This window comes from Stenella coeruleoalba (genome assembly GCF_951394435.1).
Source record: "Stenella coeruleoalba genome assembly, chromosome: 12".
Classification (NCBI taxonomy): Eukaryota; Metazoa; Chordata; class Mammalia; order Artiodactyla; family Delphinidae; genus Stenella; species Stenella coeruleoalba.
In genome coordinates, this window is record NC_137158.1 from 86,999,483 (window position 1) to 87,020,654 (window position 21,172).

The 21,172-nt window shown below is 48.7% G+C and overlaps 1 protein-coding gene across 2 annotated transcripts in view; it reads right to left on the minus strand.

Moving 5' to 3' along the window:
- The window catches only part of PDE10A (phosphodiesterase 10A), a gene marked incomplete at its 3' end in the record, with an annotated part of 576,158 nt that overhangs the window by 293,968 nt on the left and 261,018 nt on the right, over positions 1-21,172 (minus strand). The window contains exon 1 of one of the 2 annotated variants that reach the window (XM_079939714.1): positions 1,458-2,369. The exons of the other annotated variant lie outside the window; for it this stretch is intronic. Within the exon in view, the coding sequence (XP_079795840.1) occupies positions 1,458-1,524 (67 nt within the window). The 5' untranslated portion in view covers positions 1,525-2,369. Of the gene's footprint in view, positions 1-1,457; positions 2,370-21,172 lie in introns of those variants that run through there. 2 annotated transcript variants of the gene reach the window in all.

Here is a 21,172-nt window from a genome sequence, read left to right on the forward strand (position 1 = left end):
CCCACGCCCCGATGTCCTATCGGGTCCACCGGCAGATATGAGCAGAGACAGCCGCCAGCGGCTCCACACAGCCAGCAAGCGAGAGGCCGCTGGACCACGCGGCCCCCTCGGACTGAACCTCGCCAGGGAGGCGGGATCTCGGGGCGGGGCGGGGCTGGGCGGGGAGGGGGTGGGGGTGCCAGGCAGCACAGTACACGCTCGCACGCCCAGGGGCTGCACCCCAAAGGCGCCCTACGGGCGGTGAGCCCAGACAAGTTCCGGCCGCGAGGAGGGGTTAGACCCCGGGTACCCAGGAGGCGCGGGCCGGCCGGGACTGGGGAGTGAGCGGCAGATGGGAGACGGAAGCCGCAACAGCAACCCTGGAAGAGTCTGCCTGGAGAAGGCGCCGCGGAAACGCGGTTCCCCGGCGAGAAGCAGACAAAGGCTCGGGTGCGCACGCGGTGGACGGTGGCGCCGGAGCCCCGCGCCTAGGGCCTCGAGGGGCCGCGCCCGCCCCGGCTGGCGCCGGAGTCGCCCGGTGTTCCGCGGGCGCGACCTCCCTCCCCGCCCCGCCCCAGGTCTCCGGTCCTCACCTCGCTCGCCCTCCATCCAAGACAACGGCGACCCCCTCCTCTGTGCACCCGGCGCCTCTTCCCTTAACATCTCCCGCCTCCTGCCTTCTAGCAAATATCTGCCTTGACGATTCTGCTCAGTCTTGTCCCCCTCCCCCGTGACACGCCTTCTGCCACCCCTGCTCCAGCGCGCTCTCAGCCCCGATCCCGGGGCTGGGGAGGCGGAGTGGCCGTGATCCCGGGGTGGGGGCTGGGGGGGGCCGGGATCCGAACCGGCGGCACCTTTCGCCTCCACCCTCACGCCCCATTGTCCTTCCCCTTACCATCCCGACCACCAGCTAACCCCCAGGATCTAGAGAAAGTGGACTCTCGGCGGAGGCGCACCCACTTCCACGCGGCTAGTCCACGCTCTGGAACAGGGTCACTGAGGGGACCGGGGGGAGAGCGGCCAGGCGCCGACACCCAGCCCGGGGAACCGCGAGTGCCTTCACGTTTGGGAGCGCGGGGTCCCGGGGCCCTGGCCTGCCCTCCCCTATCCTGGGGACGCAGCGGGCGGGACCCCAAGCGGAAAGAAGCGCCTCGACTCCAGCCTAGTGGCCGCAGGCTAAAGAGAGGAGCCTGGCGTCAGTGGCCACAGAGTTGAGAGTATAAAGACGTGCAGGGCAAGCGTGGCCAGAAACAGCACCGGGACCCCGAGGCGGGCAGCACGTCCTGTTGTAAACGCTCGGCTCCCGCCGCTCTCCCGGTCACCCTTCTCCCGCACGCACGCGGAGCCTGGGAAACCCCGGTGTCCCGCCGCTGGCCGAGCCCCCCGCCCCTCCAGAGAAGCCCGCGGGCCGCCAAACTCTCCGGGCACACGCACCCTGCCGGCCGCCCACCGCGGGAAAGGTGGAGCCAGGCACTTACTGGGGCTCAGGAAACACTCCGTCAGCCTTCGGAAGCAGCTCGCATTATTAGAAGGTCCATCTTCCATGTCGGAACCGAAAAGCAGCGGGGACGCGGCGGCGAGGGCGGCGCCGGCGCCTCGCGGCCACCGCGGAGTTCGGCCGCCGCCGCCGAGGCTGGGACCGGGGCCGGGGCCGGGGCAGCCCCCGCCGGCGCCCGGGAAGCCGTGGGAGCCCGCGCGGAGGACCGCCGGGCCGAGCGGGAGCCGGGGCGGCGGCGGCGGCGGCCGGGGCCCGGCGCGAGCTGGCAGCAGCAAGCCCTGGAGCGCAGGGGAGAGGAAGAGCCGCCGCCGCTCGCCGCCGCGGTGACTGCTGCCGGGGGGGACGCTCAAGGGAGCTGCCTCTTGTCCTCCTCCTCCGCCGCCGCCAGCATCGCCGCCGCCGCCGCCGCGCCCTCCCTTCCTGGGAGACGCACGGGGAAGTGAAAGGCAGATGAGGAGGGGAGAAGAGAAGGAGGGGGCGGAGGGGGCGGCGGCCAGAAGTAAAAGGAAGATGGAGTGGAGGAGCGGACAGGGGAGGAGAAGGCTGGCGCGGAGGGAGCGCGGGCTGCGACCCAGCCGCCGCGCGCAGGCAGGGCGCCGGGGCCCCCCGCGGGGCTGGCGCGGCCTGCGGAAGAGGGGGGAGGGCGCGGGGACACGGCGCGCTCGGCCCGGCCGCGACCAGGCTACTCGGGGGCCGGGCCCTGGACCGCTGCGCTCCCCCCGCCGGCTGCGCTGCCCCCGGGATCCGGGCGGAGTTTGCCGGGGCCGGGCTCGTCCCCGGCCGCGGGCAGGGGGGCCTGGGGGCGGGGAACGAGCGGCTCCACGGGGCCGACCATGGCCCTCCTCCTCGGGCCGCCGGTGAGGGCCGGCCGCGGGCAGGAGGGGCGCGCGGCGGGCCGGGACTCGGCGGGCTCCGCCCCCTCAGAACCAGCCCTCCGAGGCCACTCGGCCCGACAGTCAATCTAGCCCTTCTCTCCCTCTCGGCCCGGTCTTCACGTCGTGTTCCGCCCTGGGTGTGGGAGGACCTGAGGCGTGCTCCGGGCCGGGGCGAGGGGCTGCCGAGCAAGCGTGGCGTGGTGTGTGAGCGCTCCGCTGGCGGAGCCTCCGCGACTGCTCGAAAGCAGCGGAGAGAAGCGCCGCAGTGCCGCTGCCCGTGGAGGCGGCAGCGGCTGCAGAAGACGCCCACTGGCGGAGCTGGCGCTCCCCACGCCGCCACCGCCCGCGCCCACGTAGCGCGCCCCGCAGCTTCTCGGCCTCAACGCGCCGGGCCCCGCACCCCGGCGGCTCTCTGCTAACAGTGCGCCCCAGGCCCGGGAGGGAGGACCGAGAAACGCTGCGTCTCTGCGAGGCGTTCTCAAATCCTAGTGTTCCGCATTCGGTACCCGCCGCCCTGCAGCCGCTCCAGCTGTGCACTGCTGGGCGAGCCACGTCGGCCTGTTCCGTGCCCGAGCCCGGGAGCCCTACTGATGGCGGGCCAGCAGCTCCAACTGAGCTGTGCTCAGAGCTCCCAGGAGAGTGCAAACTCAAGACATTTGGTTGGAGTTCCCTTCAAGGCATACTGTTTCCAATAAGCTAAGGTTTAGAAACCTGGTTCGTCCCCAGTACTCCCTTTATAGGGAACTTTGTGTGCACAACCCAGTTTGCCCCGGCCACGTTAGAGAATGGAAAGGGCAAACTATGGCTGCCCTTGGTTAAAAACTAGGAGACCATCACTCCAAAGCCTTCAGGACCGCGTCCTCACCTTTGGCTTTCTTGGACAACGGCCCGTCTCTCCTTCCCCAGCCCCAATCCACACGGTTGCTACTGAAGAGAACTGTGCCGCCCAATGGAAGCTCAGAACCAGGAGCGGCTGCCAGAAGTTAGGAAAGTTGGAGCGCTGCACGCACGGATGCGCTGGTGTCGGTGTCCGGCAGGCGCGCGCAGCGGGGCCCCCGCAGCGCTCCGGGTCTGAGCCGGGGCGGCGGGCCTGCTGACCCACGGTGGGACGGGCTGTCCAGACTCCCTGGACTAGGTCACCTTCCCAGGACTGCAGCACGCGCGCCGATGCCCAGCTTCCGCGAAGGTCAAGGCGGTCACCTGAGCGCTAGGCGTGCGCGGCGGTGCAGCCGCTCCGGTGACGCAGGGCCCGGGGCCCCTAGTGTGCGCTTGGCCTGGGGGGTCTTTTCTCGCCCTCAACTTTTTCTTCCCTCCGTCCAGTAGTCTGGTGTTTTTATTTTGAAACGTACTCCAGATTCTTCCCTGGTCTGCTTTTCCCCACTCCCATCCAGACACCCACAGTGGAAAAGGGCATACTGGTATTTGCACCAAACTGGGCCGGTGGGGCGCCTGGGAGGCTGTGCGGCTCCCCTCCCTCTCCAAAGTACCCGGGCGTTTCCGCGACTGCGGGGCGGACTCGGACCGTCGCTTGTTAACGCGCGCCGACCCTGGCACTCACTGGATCGGAATTCGTAACTTTGCGGAAGAAGCAAAAGATTCTGGTGGTTCTTACCTTACTGAGGGGGGATTTTGCCCGTGGCATTTGCAATTTTTTTCCGGCGAAGAAGAAACGACAACGACCGAGCCGTGCTGCCTGGTCTGCTGCTGCAGCCTCCAGGCTGACGTTTCTGGGCCGCGCAGCTCTGACACCTGTTACTTTCCTGAGAGTTGGCAATTCGCGCGGGCTAAGCACTCGGCCCCGCGGGGAGGGTGTCCTGGGCTGCCCGCAGGTTTGGGGAGGACGTGTTTCTCCTTGGAGTGTTTACCGTTCGTTCTTTTACAGGCAAAATGTTTCTGCTTGTCGTTTAAGTTTCTTTAGTTGCCTTTCTGGAGTCATTAAAGTGACTTTCCTGTTACAAGAAAATTTGCCTTTAACTTGAATTAAGCCGTAGGAGCGCAGGGTGCAGGGCGCGGGATGGAAAACATCAAATATTTGTTCTCCGGTTCTTTGTTAAACCAGGACGCAAACTTTAGAAGTTTCAGTAACCCTTTTTTGGGTTACTGAAACCTCTTTCTATTTTTCTTCCTTCTTTTCTCCAAATGATTGCTGGAAGGCACACATTTCCTGGACAAATTAAAAACGACAAAGCCTGACAACGGAAAAGAAACACGATGAGGAGTTTACTGATTATCGGTTACATCTATCTGTTAAGTGTTCTCCCTACTTAATGCTGGAGTCCACTTCTGTTAATATAAGTCTAACAGGCGCCCAGCCACAGTTCCTTTCTTCATCAAATATTGTGTAGTCAAGATGTAAATTACAAACACATAGACATAAAGGCGCTGTCACTCACCCCTGTGTTCAGGTGTTGCCAACACCTGTAGAATGTGTTTCTTGGGGATTCTTTTCCTTTGCTTTGAGCTTCCTTAGTGATATGTCAGAAGAAGACTGTCACTAAACATTTGTTACTCCAAGCCTTTTAGGAATAAACACGCTGGCTCACAGTTAAGTGCACGCTGCATTCTGATAGCCCCCATAAAATTAGCAATTTAGCTATATGTCAAAATGTTATCAGATTACAACACAGCTTAAGCACAACTGAAATTATTAGCTGTAACTCCAGCTAAAGAAGAGCAATGGCAGAAGGTCACACCACGACTGTGCACCCTCTGTGAAATGAACAATCTTCCTCATTCTCAGTTGAAGAAACGCCAGCCCGCACTGCAAAGAATAAAAACTAAAAGAATATTAAGAGGGAGGCTAACACCAGGAAAGGTGCCAAAATTATGATGATCATTACTAGTAGTTCAGCATTTCAAAAGAATGTAAAGCATCTGTCTCTGCCCTTTAGCAAGGAAAATGATCAAGGAAGAAATTGATATCGGTAATGAAACCTTATATTAGTGACCTATGCAACTATAAGTATATTTAAATTCTCGAAGTATTCTTCCATATGCTGTTATTTTTCAATTACTTTAATTCTATATTAATTTTAGTATTTTATGCATAATAATTCATATATAGAGGAAACAATATCTGCCTGATTATTATCTAATTTGAAAGATATGTTCTTAAAAACATTTTACAATATGGGTCAAGGAAGAGAATAAGAAATGTTAAAATGTTGCTTTTCTCATAAAATTATAAAATTTATTTATGATAATTGAACCATGAACCCCTTTTAATAGCCTAAGAGGTAGGTTTACAATAAATATAATTAATATTTTATGAACTCTTTGGTCAACATGTGGGCCTGCGTCTTAATTGATTTTAGTTTACAACTTTTAACATTAGTGCTTACAGCTGTAAATTTTACAGTGCTAACTGATTTTTGAATAATCTGTTTTCACTTTTAAAATGCTAGTAACCTTTATAAAGATATAAGACAAAGATTGATTAAACGTTAAACTCCTCTATTTATATAGATAAGGTCTATAAAAAGACACATTCTTTTTACTTTGATTTTAATTTTTGTGACTTATTTAAAATACACAGCTATCAGAGCAAAATAATTCATAAGCAAATGTCTTTTGCTCCCAAGCTCAACAGAAACATGTGTCAGACTTTTCCATTTAACTGCTAGTCAATTATCAACATATATCACACAAACTCTCTGCATTCTAATAAGATAACTTATTCCTTGTCTGGCATGTTAAAAGTGGAGTTCAGCTGCCAGGGACTAATCCATGCCCTCCCCAGTCCCCCAGATCCCTCACTACTAGTTCTACGTTTTTCTTTCTCAAAGCCTCCTTTAATTTTTCTCATCCGCAATCCATCATAGCTTTGCTGTCCAGACTCCTAGAACTAATGCATTTTATCTGCATATATGAACGTGTTGCACTAAACCTCTTAAGAAATTTAATGCACGTATAATCTGCACTGACAATTTTATTTTAAACAGCCTGATACTGGAAGTCACGCTTCTCTTGCCACTCATAACCTTTCATAAAGGCCAGCACACAAGAGGCACTCAGTGTTCGCTCCCCTACCTGTCACCTGCATGCCAACTGATTACAAGTTTCTATTAGCATCGTTGTTAACAAATCTTGACTAAAGTGACAGGTCCATTCTTACAGTACTGTTGTAGTCAGGCCTATTTTTTAAAAAGGGCATTATAATTTTAGTAAGAAAAATATTATCATAAAGTCAAGACACTGAATGGGACTGCCTTGAAAATAGACCAGAGTTGATGAAAACAACTTCTTCAGCCCTAATATTCCTAAATCTGCAGTTTTGATTGAATTATTTTTATGAATCCAAACAAATTAACTAGAAAACTACAATTTTAGTACTGCTTCATGTTATTAAACAACACTATATTATTTTTCATTAAAAAACGCCAAAATAGTGTTTAATTTTCAATGAGGGAATGTTTTTGATAACAGGCCAATTGTTAAAACATTAATATTCCAAATAAATCTCCTTAGGTACCCATACCTTCTGAAAAGGGGGTAAGTGTGTCTCTTGATGAATAACAAGATCAAGTAGACATTTTCATTAATCAAGAGCAAACACTTAATTCCCTCATGAAAATAAGCTCCGCTTAATGGCTGTGAATATCTAGACCCTAGGAGACTGCAGTTAAAAGGCCTGCTTAAGTTATATAATCAATACAAAGTTCCTGTGATAACCCTGTGAGCATTTACTTTCTTATATAGCACTACTGTGTTATGACACAGAACTAAATTTTGAAAATGTTGCCATTTAAAAAAATATTGAATCACTTTAGAAACCCATTGAGATTTGTAGAATGCTGAAGCAGTTTTTCACTTCTCAAAAACACACAAAGTAGAACACAACAGTGAGTTCTGGTTAAATAATCAACACTATCACCAAACTTTCACAAGTCCGATAATCAATTTCCTTTGAGGCTGTCTTAAGAGTCACACAGAAGCTGAATGAGAGATTACATATATTTATATATAATTATATACATAAAAGGCCTAAACGAAAGAAATACTTCTTTAAGAGAGCCAAGTCAATTTAAAGCACTTAAGTAGAACGTGACCATGGGGGCATCAGGGATAAAAAGGATGAGCTAGGGAATGGCTTAGATTCTCTGACCCCTACGACCACCTGACATACAACGAGCAGAGAGTTTCATAAAAGGTTGTCAAAATTCCTACTAAGTCTGTCCCCCCATGATGAGTACCTTAGCGCCCACACAAATTATCATGTGATATTTGAACTGTGTATTGTTAAAGTCATTTGAAATAAGCAGGTCTTCCTCTGTGGTTTGGGAATCCTTTCCTTGCAAACATTATTTTAATAGCCATATTCTTACAATGTGCCTTGACATTTATACAAGGGGTTTATGATGCAGTTATGGGAAAAAGCAAAACTGTTGACTCTTACGGATTTGTCCCAAAAATTAGGATCAAAATGGCTCACTTAATCCAGAGAATGTGATTCCTTTCTGTTCATCTCAAAACAAAACAAGAGAAACCACGGCATGGCCTGGGGCACAAGTGTTCTGATCTGGACCAGTATCGGATGGGCATTTAAGGGCATGCAGCAGAGGCCACGTTCATTCACACGGGTGAGTTGTTCTGACGTCAGGCCTTGACTTATTACAAAGACAGGTTTTTCCCGGAGCTCCTCTTACAAAAGTGCCCAAAGGAAAAAGGAGATGGAGCGAGAGGTTCATGCGGCCGTCCAGCGCCCTGGGCTGCTGACGCGCGCTACGCACGTTAGACACACGGCGCCCAGACTGTTCTCGGGATTCGGGTTTTATGATACAGACGGTCCTTGTCCAGACTAAGTCATCCCTCCTTGTTGACATACACGCCATCCGGAGTCTGGAAAAGCGACACGTTGTGAACGATCACTAGAATTTTGAAAGGACTCTTATCACAGAAAAAAACAAACAGAAGCCAAAAGGTAAGCAGCCTTGGTTTTTCAGCCACACTTGCTGTCTGTGTGACTTGACCCAAAGCCAGAGACCTGTGGCAGAAGAAAGGGGAAGCTGAGACAATGTATCTTCCATAACCTCTGGACACATCCCTTCTGTTTGGTTGAGAGTGGGGGGGTGGGTTAGTAATTTTGTTTTATCTTCTGCACTAATTCATACTGCAGTCATCAACAAAAGCAATGTCAAAAAGTGGGCTTTCCTCCCCAGGGAGCTCATCCGCATTCACACTAGCTCCTGACCTGTGAGCAGTGACGTGGTAGGATTTCCTTGTTTCAGACAGAGGACAGGAGAGTGCTGGCCAAGCACCTGGAGGTCCCCTGAGTTCAAATCTGCCCCTTCACTGATCCCCGGTCTCCAGTTAGATTTCTGCAACGGTGTGTGTGAAAATTCCCTCTTTCTCCCTCCATTTCCACAGGAAGAGATTTCCACAGGGAATTTCCAGAAGTCTCCACCCAGGAGTCTCGTGCTCCTGGCACGTTAATCCATACTCTGCCTACTGGTGTTCAAAATAGTCCTACGGGGGACTTCCCTGGCGGTCCAGTGGCTAAGACTCCGTGCTCCCAATGCGGGGGTCTGGGCTCGATCCCTGGTCAGGGAATTAGATCTCACATGCCACAACTAAAGACCCTGCATGCCACAACGAAGATTCCGCGTGCCGCAACTAGGACCCGGCTCGGCCATATAAATAAGTATTTTACAAAACAGTCCTTTGTAAGGACGCTTGCCCTACTCACATAACCCACCATCACTGCTATCAGCAACAAAACCCAACTATTTAGCGTATCAACCCTAGCTGAAAAAATATACTAAAAAGCCACGTATCCTCCTGATTGGAAATCTCCGTAATAAATCTCCGTTTTACTTTTCTTCAGTTTACTGCGCCCTGAGAGCTTCCAGCTGAGCGACATGACTATGGCCCACAAGGCAAATGCCATCTTTACAGAAGAGCACACCAAGGTTAAGTGGCGTTAAATAATTTGTTAGCTTTGCTTTCCATGTTACGCTGGTCCTTTTTTTAAAGGACCCAGCTGGCCCAAGCCCAAGTCTGTACACTTGTGGTTGAACAGGGCAGGAAGGGAACATCTGGAAGCTGCATTTGCTAAAGCTGCACCACCTGGCAGGGGCCAGGAAGACAATCCTGCCGCACACGGATGGTTAGGGTGGCTCGTGGGGAATCAGACACAGAGAGCTTCAGAGGGGCGAGTAACGTGGCACGTTCTGTGTAGACTTTGCCCATCTTCTCCTTCCAAAGGGTGTGAGGGTGGACCTCTGGTCCGGACATGAGCCTCGTGAGCCACGATGGTGTACAGGCTGACATATACCGTGTGCAGACCTAATACACTTCTTAATATGAGTCAGCAAAAAATGCGTTTGAGTGAAATACAGAAAACAAAGGGTGGCTTTAAGGCATTTATACCATAGTTACCATTCAGCTGCTGTTTTCCCATCCATAGTGTAAAGTCCTCACCACAGGTGCACTGAGAAAGACAGTGGAACATCATTAACCCAGATTCAACTCATTTGATAACAAACGTTTAGAAATGTTAACGTGCATTCTGAAAAATTCTACTTGGTTAAAAAAATGAAACTGAACAATTAAAACCAAGTTTTAAATGACTGTGACTTTTACCTGACAATCTTATATAACTGACAAATAAATGGTGATATAATCACCTTAATTTAAACATGAGTGTTTCCTATGACTGCCTTATTCCTTGTTTCTGGAGTTACCTAAAAGCGGTGGCAACATTTCTGGGGAAGCTGCCCAGGTTACAGGTGATAGAGAGGGCCTACAATCCCTGGGGTCTTAGCATACCCCAAACTGCCGACACTATACACGCCTTACATGAGGAACAAGAACGGAGACAAATGTATGCAAACAAACGGAGAAGTTTCATGCGGCAGGGCCCCTTTAAATGAATTACGGTAGGGTCCCACCATGAAGGAGACCTTGATCATATTATCTGATAGCGGCGTGGTGTCTCTGTTGACCGTGTTCCCCTGCCTTCTTGCTAACTGCTGGAGTCTAAACACTCGGATACTGTATACCCATGGCCTACCTTTCACATTACGCTACAATAGTAAAGAGATGGATTTCATAGGTTTTCAATGTGTCAATGTTAAATCACCCTTTTGGGCAAAAAGAAGTTCACTATTTTTAAAGAATAAAGAGCAGATGATCTTTGCTATAAATTCCCAAAGTCTATTTGTTTTCGTGAATATCACCCAATGATAGGCTACAGTGAAACCCTCTTCTGGCTTTTGTTTTGTTTTTTGTTTTGTTTTGCTTTGTTTTTTAACTATGTTGATTAAATTTCCCCGACCCTCATTTCCCAAGCCTGGCAAACTTGGTAATTTAATTTTTTCGGGAGACAATGAGCATGATACCCCAGGAGTGATCACAGAGTATGTCTAACCCTGAAGAGCGTCGACGCAGCCCAGGTACTCCCGCCCACTTAACTCAGGAACTGATCATGTGCCATCCACACAGCACTTGTGAGTTAAGTCAGCCCAGGAGAGAACAGGTTGCTCATTCTGCCCCCTTGACGTGACTATTTTCTGTGTCTCTCCATGAGTGTGTTCACTGTGACTGCCCTCAAAGACAGTTAATTTACCTCCCATAACTGCACGTAACAGTCCTCAGAGGTGGCTTTTATGGGCTGGGATTTAGGTCCATTTGTAGACTTTGCACACGAATTATAAACCTGATGAAAAGTAGCTACAGAAAGCAAATTAGGCCTTTTGATTTCCCCTTTAGGTATGTAACGTGTGCTTTATTCTCCAAGGCAGGATGTCTGCATTCAGTATTTCCAAATTTTTGTATATATTAAGGTGAGATCACTTTCAAGAGGGCTCAATTAAAATGCTCTTCTGATATAAAAGCAAGCTTAGCATTACATAGGCCGACTTTATAGCTGGGTTAGTATACATGCTATGAAAATCGATCCATCTGTTTGCAGTCAAATCTTATTTCTTAAGTAACCATAAAATACAGGTGAAGTCTGATTTTGTGTTTTGAACTTTGATTTAAACAAATCCAATATAAATAAGTTTTCAGAAGAGAGAGCAATACAAAGTGATAGATCTATGATTCAAAGTACCCCCTTTGAATCGTGCATTTAGAACTTGATTCTAATTATAAAAAAGAATATTTCCAAGCTGATCTTCCTGTGCTATGCGGCTGCTTCCCACTAGCTTCCGGTTTTACATTTGGTAGTGGTCAGCTTGATGCTTTGTGACCACCTAGAGGGGTGGGATAGGGAGGGTGGGAGGGAGGGAGACGCAAGAGGGAAGAGATATGGGGATATATGTATATGTATAGCTGATTCACTTCGTTGTAAAGCAGAAACTAACACACCATTGTAAAGCAATTATACTCCAATAAAGATGTTAACAAAACTTTTTAAAAAAGAGTACTTCCACAAAGTTTACCAGAAACTCATTAACTGCATACAAGTATGCATTACTCATATACATCTCCTGGGTCAATGGTCCTACAAAGCAATGGCTTCTAGCTCGACCAAAGCCTTTTAACATAACTCCAGCACTTCACTGTGGCTACTGGAGTTGCCAGTCTTTGTTGGGTATAAAAGAGTCCTTCCCCACTTCCTTCTACAGCAGATTAAAATAAGGTAACAGCAGTGGGCCCACACTGCTCACGGCAATTAAATCTGGAACCAAACACTTCACATGTCCCAGAACTGTCATTTCTAGGTGAATTCACCCAGAATACAGTTACTGAACACAGTATAACTCTGAAGAAAGCATAATTAGTGAAAAGAATTTAATTTTCAAATCTTTCATTTGTTTTATAAGTCACATCTTATTTTAAAACATAATAGGGTAGAAGAATTACCATCACAACTCCTGTGCTGGTAATTGCACTGTGACATTGTTATTGTGGTAGTACAGGCCAGATGGGGGAACGGTTTGTGAAGTCTATCTGGGAGGGCAGATCTTAACTGGAAAGTAAGAGCGTAGATTCACAATCACAAAATACGAAGTTTGTAATAACAGACGAATCCAAAAGCTTGCCTCCCAAAAGCCCAAATCAGTGGTGATACATGAGCTTTGAGTGGCAAAGAATTTAAAGAGGGTCTATAAATCATGGCCTATCTGCCGAATAAGCAGTCAGCAAGCACAGCACAACTCTGAAGAACATACAACTTTATCAGTAGACAAAGGAGACTGAGGGAAGGGAAGAGGACATGCACCATTACAGGTGAACGGAACGCAGATTCCCTATTGTGTGCAAGCTTCCCAAGTGCATTTAAGTGGAATCTGATTTACAAAAGCCAGCATCACATGTCAGGAACCTGTAACCCCACTGTGAGGCGCACTATTCCAAACTAAGAAAAGCAGAGCCGTCAAATACTTTTAATTGTTTCCTTTCATGCCGTAGCAGGTTTGGCTCTATTAGACCAATGCAGCTTCTTTGTCAGTTCTGGAAAGACGGGGGCTAAGGTCCTCAAAGAGCAGGAGCTCCCATACTATGGCGGCAAGAGGGCCCCTCAGAGATGCTGAGGCCCCGCCCACAACTCAGGCCACCTCAGCCACTTCCAGCTTCAAAGACTCAGCTTCCGTATTTACTTGAACTTTCTCTTATATGTTATTAGTTTCGGCTGTTCTGAATTCTCTCTTTGCGCTTTCATTTTTTGTCTGTTTTCTACTTTGTTATGATGTGTTCTCAGCTCCTTTTAGTCTTTCTTCTTTCATACTGAAGGCATTTCCTTCCATACATTGAACTTCTGGGGATCCCACAGTCTTCAAAATAAAATATTCCCCCTTTCGTATGTTTCTAGATTCCTAATTTCAGTTCTAATATCCTCTTTGATAGACGGGTTATACAGGAGTATGCTTATCAATTTCCAAGTAGTGAAGAATATGTTCAGTCACATTATTATCATTTTTAATCTTTTTTTGGCTATAGTGAAAGTATGTGGCCTGTAAAATCTCTAATTTTACATTTAAATTAAAGTGTTCTTTGTGTCCATGTATATACTCAACCTTTATAAAGGTCTGGTGGGGAAGGAGAATCTGAGCTTTGCAGACTCGTGTCTTTGTTGAGGAGACAAATTGCCCAGGTTCAAACCTTGCTTACTCCGCCTTCCAGGTGTGTGTCTCTGGACAAAATACAGAACTTCTCTGAGCGTCGTTTTCTATCCTGAAAGTGGGAACAATAATAGCATTCACCTCCTAAAGTTGCTGTGAGAATTATGGAAGACTATGTGTGAAATGCCTCACATGGTGCCTGGCATGTCCTAAGCACTCAACAGACAGAAATACTACTAAGGAAAAAGAAGGGAAAAAAGAAATGGGTCTGTGAAGTCAGAGCAGCCTGGTTCTGAATCCTGGGTCTGCCACACCCTGGCAGCTCTTTCAAGTCATTTTAGACGTAACTGTGGGGACTGAGAGAGAAAGTGCATGGAGGCTGTTAGACGGATGCCTGACACAGAGCCAGTGCCCCATGCCTGGGGCCTGCTACTTAGGGCCATAAAATGAGACAACTCAGACTGAACTGTGTTTTTAGCTAATGAGCTAGCCTAACTGATGATTCTTGAGGGCCTAACCAGGCCGAAGAAAACCACTGACCCTCTCACAAAAGAAGGGCAGAAGCCACCGGGACTCAAAGTGCCCAGAGATTGCTCTTCCAAACGAGACCACAGAGCAGAGTGCAGCCAACAGTCTGTGAACACTGTAACACTAACTTTCAACACCGGCTTCCAGGTACGCATGCTTCATGTGTTTTGTGGGCATCTCCCATCGCCAATTCTCGAAGCTCGGAGAAAGGTGGTTCCATTCCAAGTGCCTTTTCCTTACCCACTCAGCCCTCGGCCTCCTCTCTGAGTTTCAGCGCTCTCCATTCAGATGCCCACAGCACACAGCAAATCCCTGCAACCAGGGCCTTTTCTTCTGGAAAAAGGGAGCAAAGTTTTCAAGCTGGAGTTTTTAGAATAAGCCATCATGGTGATAAGAAGAGAGGTGAAGACATCAAGATAATCTGATAGTCCAGGGTTTTCTCTACATCTCTGCCTGCTCTGAAATGATGGCTACATTTTTAATGTGAATTTGCTCTTCGGCAAACAGGCCATTTTTTATATGCGTTTGAAAGCTTGAGATTTAAGTATCTGCTTTGTTTGCTTGTTTTTGTTTTGGAAGACACTTCTGAAGCCAAGAGACCAAACCACAGAACTTCACATTGAGTCACTGGAAAGTGTAAATAAAATTAGACTGCATGGGGCTTCCCTGGTGGCGCGGTGGTTGGGAGTCCGCCTGCCGATGCAGGGGACGGGGGTTCGTGCCCCGGTCCGGGAGGATCCCACATGCCGCGGAGCGGCTGGGCCCGTGAGCCATGGCCGCTGAGCCTGCGCGTCCGGAGCCTGTGCTCCACAACGGGAGAGGCCACAACACTGAGGCTGGCGTACCGCAAAAAAAAAAAATATGAGACTGCATGCTGGCAAGTCATTACCAGTGCTTACCTATGCCTGGGTCTAAAGTAAGGATTTATTTTTATTTGATAAGAGTAAAGTACATAATTCTCTAAGTATTTTCTGTGTACTGAGAAGGAGAGAGAAGTCTTTAATATATTTAATTCAAATTTTCCTTGGATGATTTACATTCTATATTTAGCTGAAATAAGACCATTTAAAATCAGATGTACACATACTCTTGGCGTGCCCATATGCACGGATGCCCCCAGAGGATATTCGCAAAGTGGAAAGGACTCCCATCCCTTCCCAAGATTGCCTCAATCAGGCCAATGAGGAAAACCCAGAAATGCTGAGTGAGGCATTTAGCGGCAGCTGACCACCAACTGTTGCGGCTCACTAGGAAATCACTCACGTGTTCAGTCGACAAAAATTAACTGGGTGTCTGCTACGTGCCAGGCCTTATTCCAGGCACTTGGGATACATGAGTGGACCAAACAGATACAAACCGCTGCCCTTATGAAGCCTATACTCCAGAATGGAGAATACAGAGCCACAAATAACACGAATAAGGCGACTGTGTAATGTGGCAGGTGGGGCGGGTACAGTGAGGTGGGTCGAGGTGCTGGCAGATTTCCAGCAGTGGCTGGGCGGGGCTCACTAAGAGGCTGGTGTGTGAGCCAAGACCTGAGGAGATGAGGGTGACCCTGTGGCGTGTGGGAGGAAGAGTGCTCCAGGGAACAGTCTGTGTGAAGGCCCCACAAGGACCCGTGTGTGGCTTCTCAAAAAGGAGCCTGGAGCAGATCTGAGGGGGGAGGGGCGGCCGTGGCCAGGAGGCAGAAACGGAATGGTGACCCACTCCTGCGAGCTGTTTAGGCCACTGACCTTGGTTTTCCTCCTTCCTGAAATGGGGGAACTGGTGGACTCACATGATCTGACTTTTGTTTTTAAAAAAATCATCCACATTTCAGGTATTTTTTTTTCCTGAATTGCTCTGGAAGGATGGAGGTGCTAGGAGCCTGACAAGGTGACAATCCCCATTTGTGCTCCCTTCCCTGTGTGTCAGGATGGGCCTGTAACCTCAGGAGTGGGTGAAAGAAGACGTTCAAAGAGCGCTGAAGGTGACTGGCGGCCCCAAGGGCCATCTCCTCCCACAGGACGGGCACTAACTTATTCCCAAGAAATGGAACTGTTTTGATAACAACTTTCAGAGAAAAAGTACAAAATCTTGCTTAAATTATCGATGCTCTTCCTTCCTGCAATGGTTCACCTTATACATCAATTCGCCTCGCCATTGTGCCCATGTTTGGTCTGCATGTTGCAGGGAAGGCATCTTTTAGATGAGATTAACATTTACACCGGGAGACTTTGGCTCTCCTCCCTGTCTGTTTGTCTGTCTCTGTCTCTCCCCTCCCCCCCATCCAACGCTTTTGGTTCTGTTTCTCTGGAGAACACTTCCCCATGATTCCTTCCCTGTTGTTAAGCCTGTATTCAGAACTTGGTCTTCTGTATTTCTGGGAAATGCATCTGTATTATCTCTTACGTAGCAATAACCTTTTGGGATTTCTTTTTTAAATTTAAACTGGAAGTGTGAAAGCGCAAATCCTCATAACCATTTTATTTGCATTCCAAAATAAAGTTAGTAAAAATTGTCTCCCTTTCCTATTCTGCTTGCCTCATGGCAACAGTTTTCTCTCGTGCTGCGTGTTCGGTGCCAAACCCCAGCCCCCAGCCCCCGCCAGCGTCCTTTGCTGCTTTAATCTCAAACCCTTTCGCTGCCAACTCACTAGATCACAACCCTCCTCCGCCAACACTCAGCTTCTCTGTCTCTTTCTCCCTTTGTACTAACAGGTTTTGCACATTAGCCCTTACCAAAAGAGAAAAAAATTCTCTTTGAATGATAAATTAGCATCACATTCTTATTTACACGTGGCAGAAATTTTACCCTAGCAACAGCCACCAAATCAACTGTCATCCCCAAGGATCTGGTCTGTTTTCTTCTAGAAAGAGAAGAAAGCAGTCAGCTTTTAAAGCAGTCAGCCAGACTTTTCCAGATTCTTTTATGTTAAGGAGTACATTAGAAGATGAAAGATGATGGGAGGTTGTCCAGGAAAAAATCCCATTGAAAGGATCAGTTTGGGACTCCTGAATTTTCCCAAGGGTATTTTGATAGTATTTTTTAAGTGTGTGGCATGTGGTCATGTCAGGTAACCGTGGCCTGGGGTGTTCAGAATAAGGGGCTGTCCTATCAATCATCTCAGTTGAATTCCGCAACAACCGCAACAGGTCAGGAGACCAAAATGCACGCCAGGAGAAGGGAGAAGAGAAGAGGGGTGTGGTATTTTAGCTCTATTTAAAAGCCAATTTAGGGCTTCCCTGGTGGCGCAGTGGTTGAGAGTCCACCTGCTGCTACAGGGGACACGGGTTCATGCCCCAGTCCGGGAGGATCCGACATTCCGCGGAGCGGCTGGGCCCATGAGCCATGGCCGCTGAGCCTGCGCGCCCGGAGCCTGTGCTCCACAGCGGGAGAGGCCACAGCAGTGAGAGGCCCGCGTACCACAAAAAATAACAATAATAATAATTGTTTTGGAAATGTGTGTGTATGTGTGTGTTTTCCCTTAAAGCAGAGGTTGAGAATCATCTGGAGGATCTCTGCAAAACAGACTGCCCTGCCCCAGAGCTTCTGATTCAGGTCTGGCGTGGGGCTGAGGATATGCATTTCTAATAAGTCCCCAGGTGACACTGAGGATGCTGGGCCAGCATACCACTACTACTTCCTTAAAACTATAAAGGAATCTATGGTGATTACATATACTTCTCTCCTTCTTCTAAAAACAGCAAACTGTGGACGGATATAGGCAACATCTATGAGTGTTTTGAAATACATTTGTCGTTTACTCAGAATCAACTCTGAGCTGCATCAGCTTAGCAAAGGTGTGACCTTTGCAGAGTCAACAGCAGCTGTAGACCAAATGGGTGGGTTTGACAAAGGCACTGGCCGCCACTACGTGCTCTGCCCTAACAGAGCCACTGGAGGGGGTGAGAAGCGTAGATAAGTAAGCGACCGCCTAAACCAACTTGATGACCCGTCCATGTGTATTAATGATAAGGAGTTTAATTTTTCTGAAATCATTTATTGCCATCAGAGGAGTGTATAATCACTCACAGAACGGTGGGTGTCCCTCTGGAAAATCTGTTTCCAATGGCCATGATGAAGTCGTGCTAAGTTGTCCTTGATCTAGTTTTTGACTGGCTGATTTTCCCCCAATTATTAAAACAGCCCAATTCATGTAGACACCGTATTTACCATCACCTGGGAACATGAAGATCAACAGCGACAGTCCAGAATCTGGCTAATGTCAGCTGGTGCGTCCCTGCTTCTGGCGAGCTGCACCTGCACCTTCAGGTCTGGGCGGGTCGCCCTCTGATCTGGGTCTCTCCTCACCCCTCACCTACCCCCGCTAGAATGCAAACGTTGGGCAGGGACCAGGTCTGTGTGGATCACTGTATCTGACACTTAGCACAGCTCCTGGCACACAGCACGTATTCACTAAAACATGTGCTGAATGAATGGATGACAGGAAGATGTATAGACAATAACTCGGGATGAGGGGGATAGTTTTCTGAAAGGGACTGATTACTGAGTAGTGACACAGATCTCAGGTGACAGGTGGATAGATGCAGCATGAACAAGACAGAATGTGATTCAGGACACACTGAAGACCTTCGGGTGAGGCATCACCAACACAGCCTTCTAGGAAACAGCCCAGACAGCAGGCATCCCAAAGGAAAAGTCAGGTAAAGATTAAAAAAACAACAAAAAGTGCACACGCGCACACGCGCACACACACACGTTGCCTACTAAGGCCCCTGTGAACTAGCTTTGCAGTCACACTTGTCTGACGAGGCACCACTCATCGTCCCACGAGGAGCCCTCGGGGGTCCCAACGTAAGATGTGTTTAGAGTCTCAAGCCGCAAACTCTTGGGTCTTTCGTGTTGGGCACGGTGCCTGGGGAACGATGACAGCACCGTTTCCGGATCTGGTTTCCCCATGAGTCTGGCTCTCCTTGCATGTCTGCTCTTTCCCATCTTGGCCGCCATGCTTGCTACATGAGGCCTCTCCTACCTTCAGGTGAGCCCCTCATTTTGTTGCTGCTCAGGGCAGAGCCGTGGCCACGCTCTACTCCCAGACTCTGGCTTATTGGCCCTATTTTAAACATTAGGGTGAGTACTGAATTCTTGCAGCGTCAGCATTTAGAATGACACATAGAGAGGGCAGAGTACAACAATGTCTAACACGAAGGTCTGTAATATATGCATGTGGTAGGAAGAACAATAGCCTTTTTTCCAATCAAATCGTAAGCTGTATTTGTATCTGTCCTTTTGTTTCCAACACATTTCTGTAAGTGCTTTTTAGAAAACCCTTAGAGACGCGGTGGACGCAGTGTCTGAATGGAGGCTTGCCATTCAGACCAGGGCACAGATATGAGCACGGGCATCACCCACTCGTCTGCTGGCTCTTGTGGGCATTAGCATTCTCATGGGACGGGACCTCCGCAGCCCAGCCAGGCGTGAGCTCTTACCTAAACGCTCTGCAGAGCCACCTTCTCCACTGAATGCTATTATGCGTGCTTCAGGAACGTTTTGGAAAATGTACAACAGTCTGATGTTAAGGAGAGTGACATAAATAACACTAGAACAAAAACAACAGTTCTTTAAATGACTTTCAAAATTCTCTCTATTCAAAGTTTTAGCAAAAACAAGTCGAGCATGGCTGTTCCCCAGCACCTGCCTTCCTTTCTGTCCACCCCCCAGCGCGCCTACACTCTGCCCCATCCTGCAGCCACTTTAAAGCACCTATCCCGCCCTGCAAGTTCCCACACGATGCCCACAGGCAGGCTGCTGCTCCGGCCAAGCCATGCTCTTTGTGAGGAAGCTGTATTTCCACGTCACTTATGAAGATGTCTTAACTACGGATCAAAGTTGCCAAACTAGGGGAACCTAAAGCGGTTCTTTAAATTAAAGATGAGCATCAATACCTTGTATTTCACTCTCTTAAGAAGAGAAGAACTGCAAAATCGAGAAGTTCATGAAATAAAAGTTTTCACTCAGTGAGACTACTTTAAATATCATCGACCACCTTAACTTTCCCACTAGTTCCATTAGCAGGATGCAGTTTTCAATAATGTTCATTAGTTTGGTAGTGATTCCGAGGGGCCGACGTTAAAACGATTCTGTCTCCAAGTATAAACTGCAGAGATGCACTAACATTTGTATAACGTAGCAGGCTTTGTCTTTTCTAAGTCATTCCTTTATATTTTGTCTCACAGTGCTTCCATGAAACACTGTTGCTGGCTCCACACTCAGATGGGCAGCCTTAGATACAGAGGTTGAGGTTCCCTGAGAGGTTTTTATTATTTAAGCAAATGCTATAGGCAGGATTCACTCTTGCCAGACATTAAGTGTTTCCCAAATAGTCACTCTTCACAATTCAGCAGCCTCATGAGGTGAAGACTAGCAGGCTGAGGTGGACAGAGGTGACGAGCTCACCGCAGTCACAGCCGGTAAGTGGCAGAGTGGAGATTTGAGCTGGGACTGACCGAGTCCACAGATCCCGCCCTGAGCCACCAGCCCGGGCCAGCTAGCGGGTCCCACAAATGTAGACTGCTGGTGTGGTTTCACCTGAGACTCTGACAACACACAGCAGGTACCATGTATGGGTATACATCTTCTCACAAGAGTGGGACTTACGTCTAGCTCCTGCATCTCTCCCCTAGTGATGCACTTGAAAAACCTAAACAGAGTAGGTTTACATGCCTTTGAAGAAATGTCAAGGGAAAGAAAATGCAAACTGAGGAATTAACTTGAGCATTAATTCCAATGGATCTCAAATCCACAGGTTTATCTCAGCCCCCTCTAATATGGACCAGTATTCAGTGGTTTAATGGCACAGTTGACGAAGCCTCAGAATAGGTAGCTGGCAACTAGCGGGATTTCCCTCAACTAGAAATTAAGGCAGGAAGCCCAGCTAAGAGCAGCCTCTGTGGGCCGGCAGGGCATCGTCTGAATGCTCTTAAATAGTAATATTCTAATCAGATAACCACTGGGGCAGCCAAGCAGGGGAATGGAATATATACTGATCTAGAAAGATCTCCAGGACACATTAAAGAAAACATGATGAAGATCAGTGAATACGGAATGCTACCTTTTGTATAAGAGAGAAAAATAATATATAATCATATGTGCACGTATTGTTTAAAGAAACTCTGGAAAGCTACTGCAGAAATGAACAGAAGTGGTTCTCTCCTCTCCTTCTCCCTCTCTCCCTCTCTCCCCCACCCTTCGCGCTGTGCGTGTGCACGTGTGCACACGCATGGGTTTAGGAACAGATGGGAGTGGTGAAAGGGAGCAGGGTTAAGAGTGAGACTTCCCCAAATACC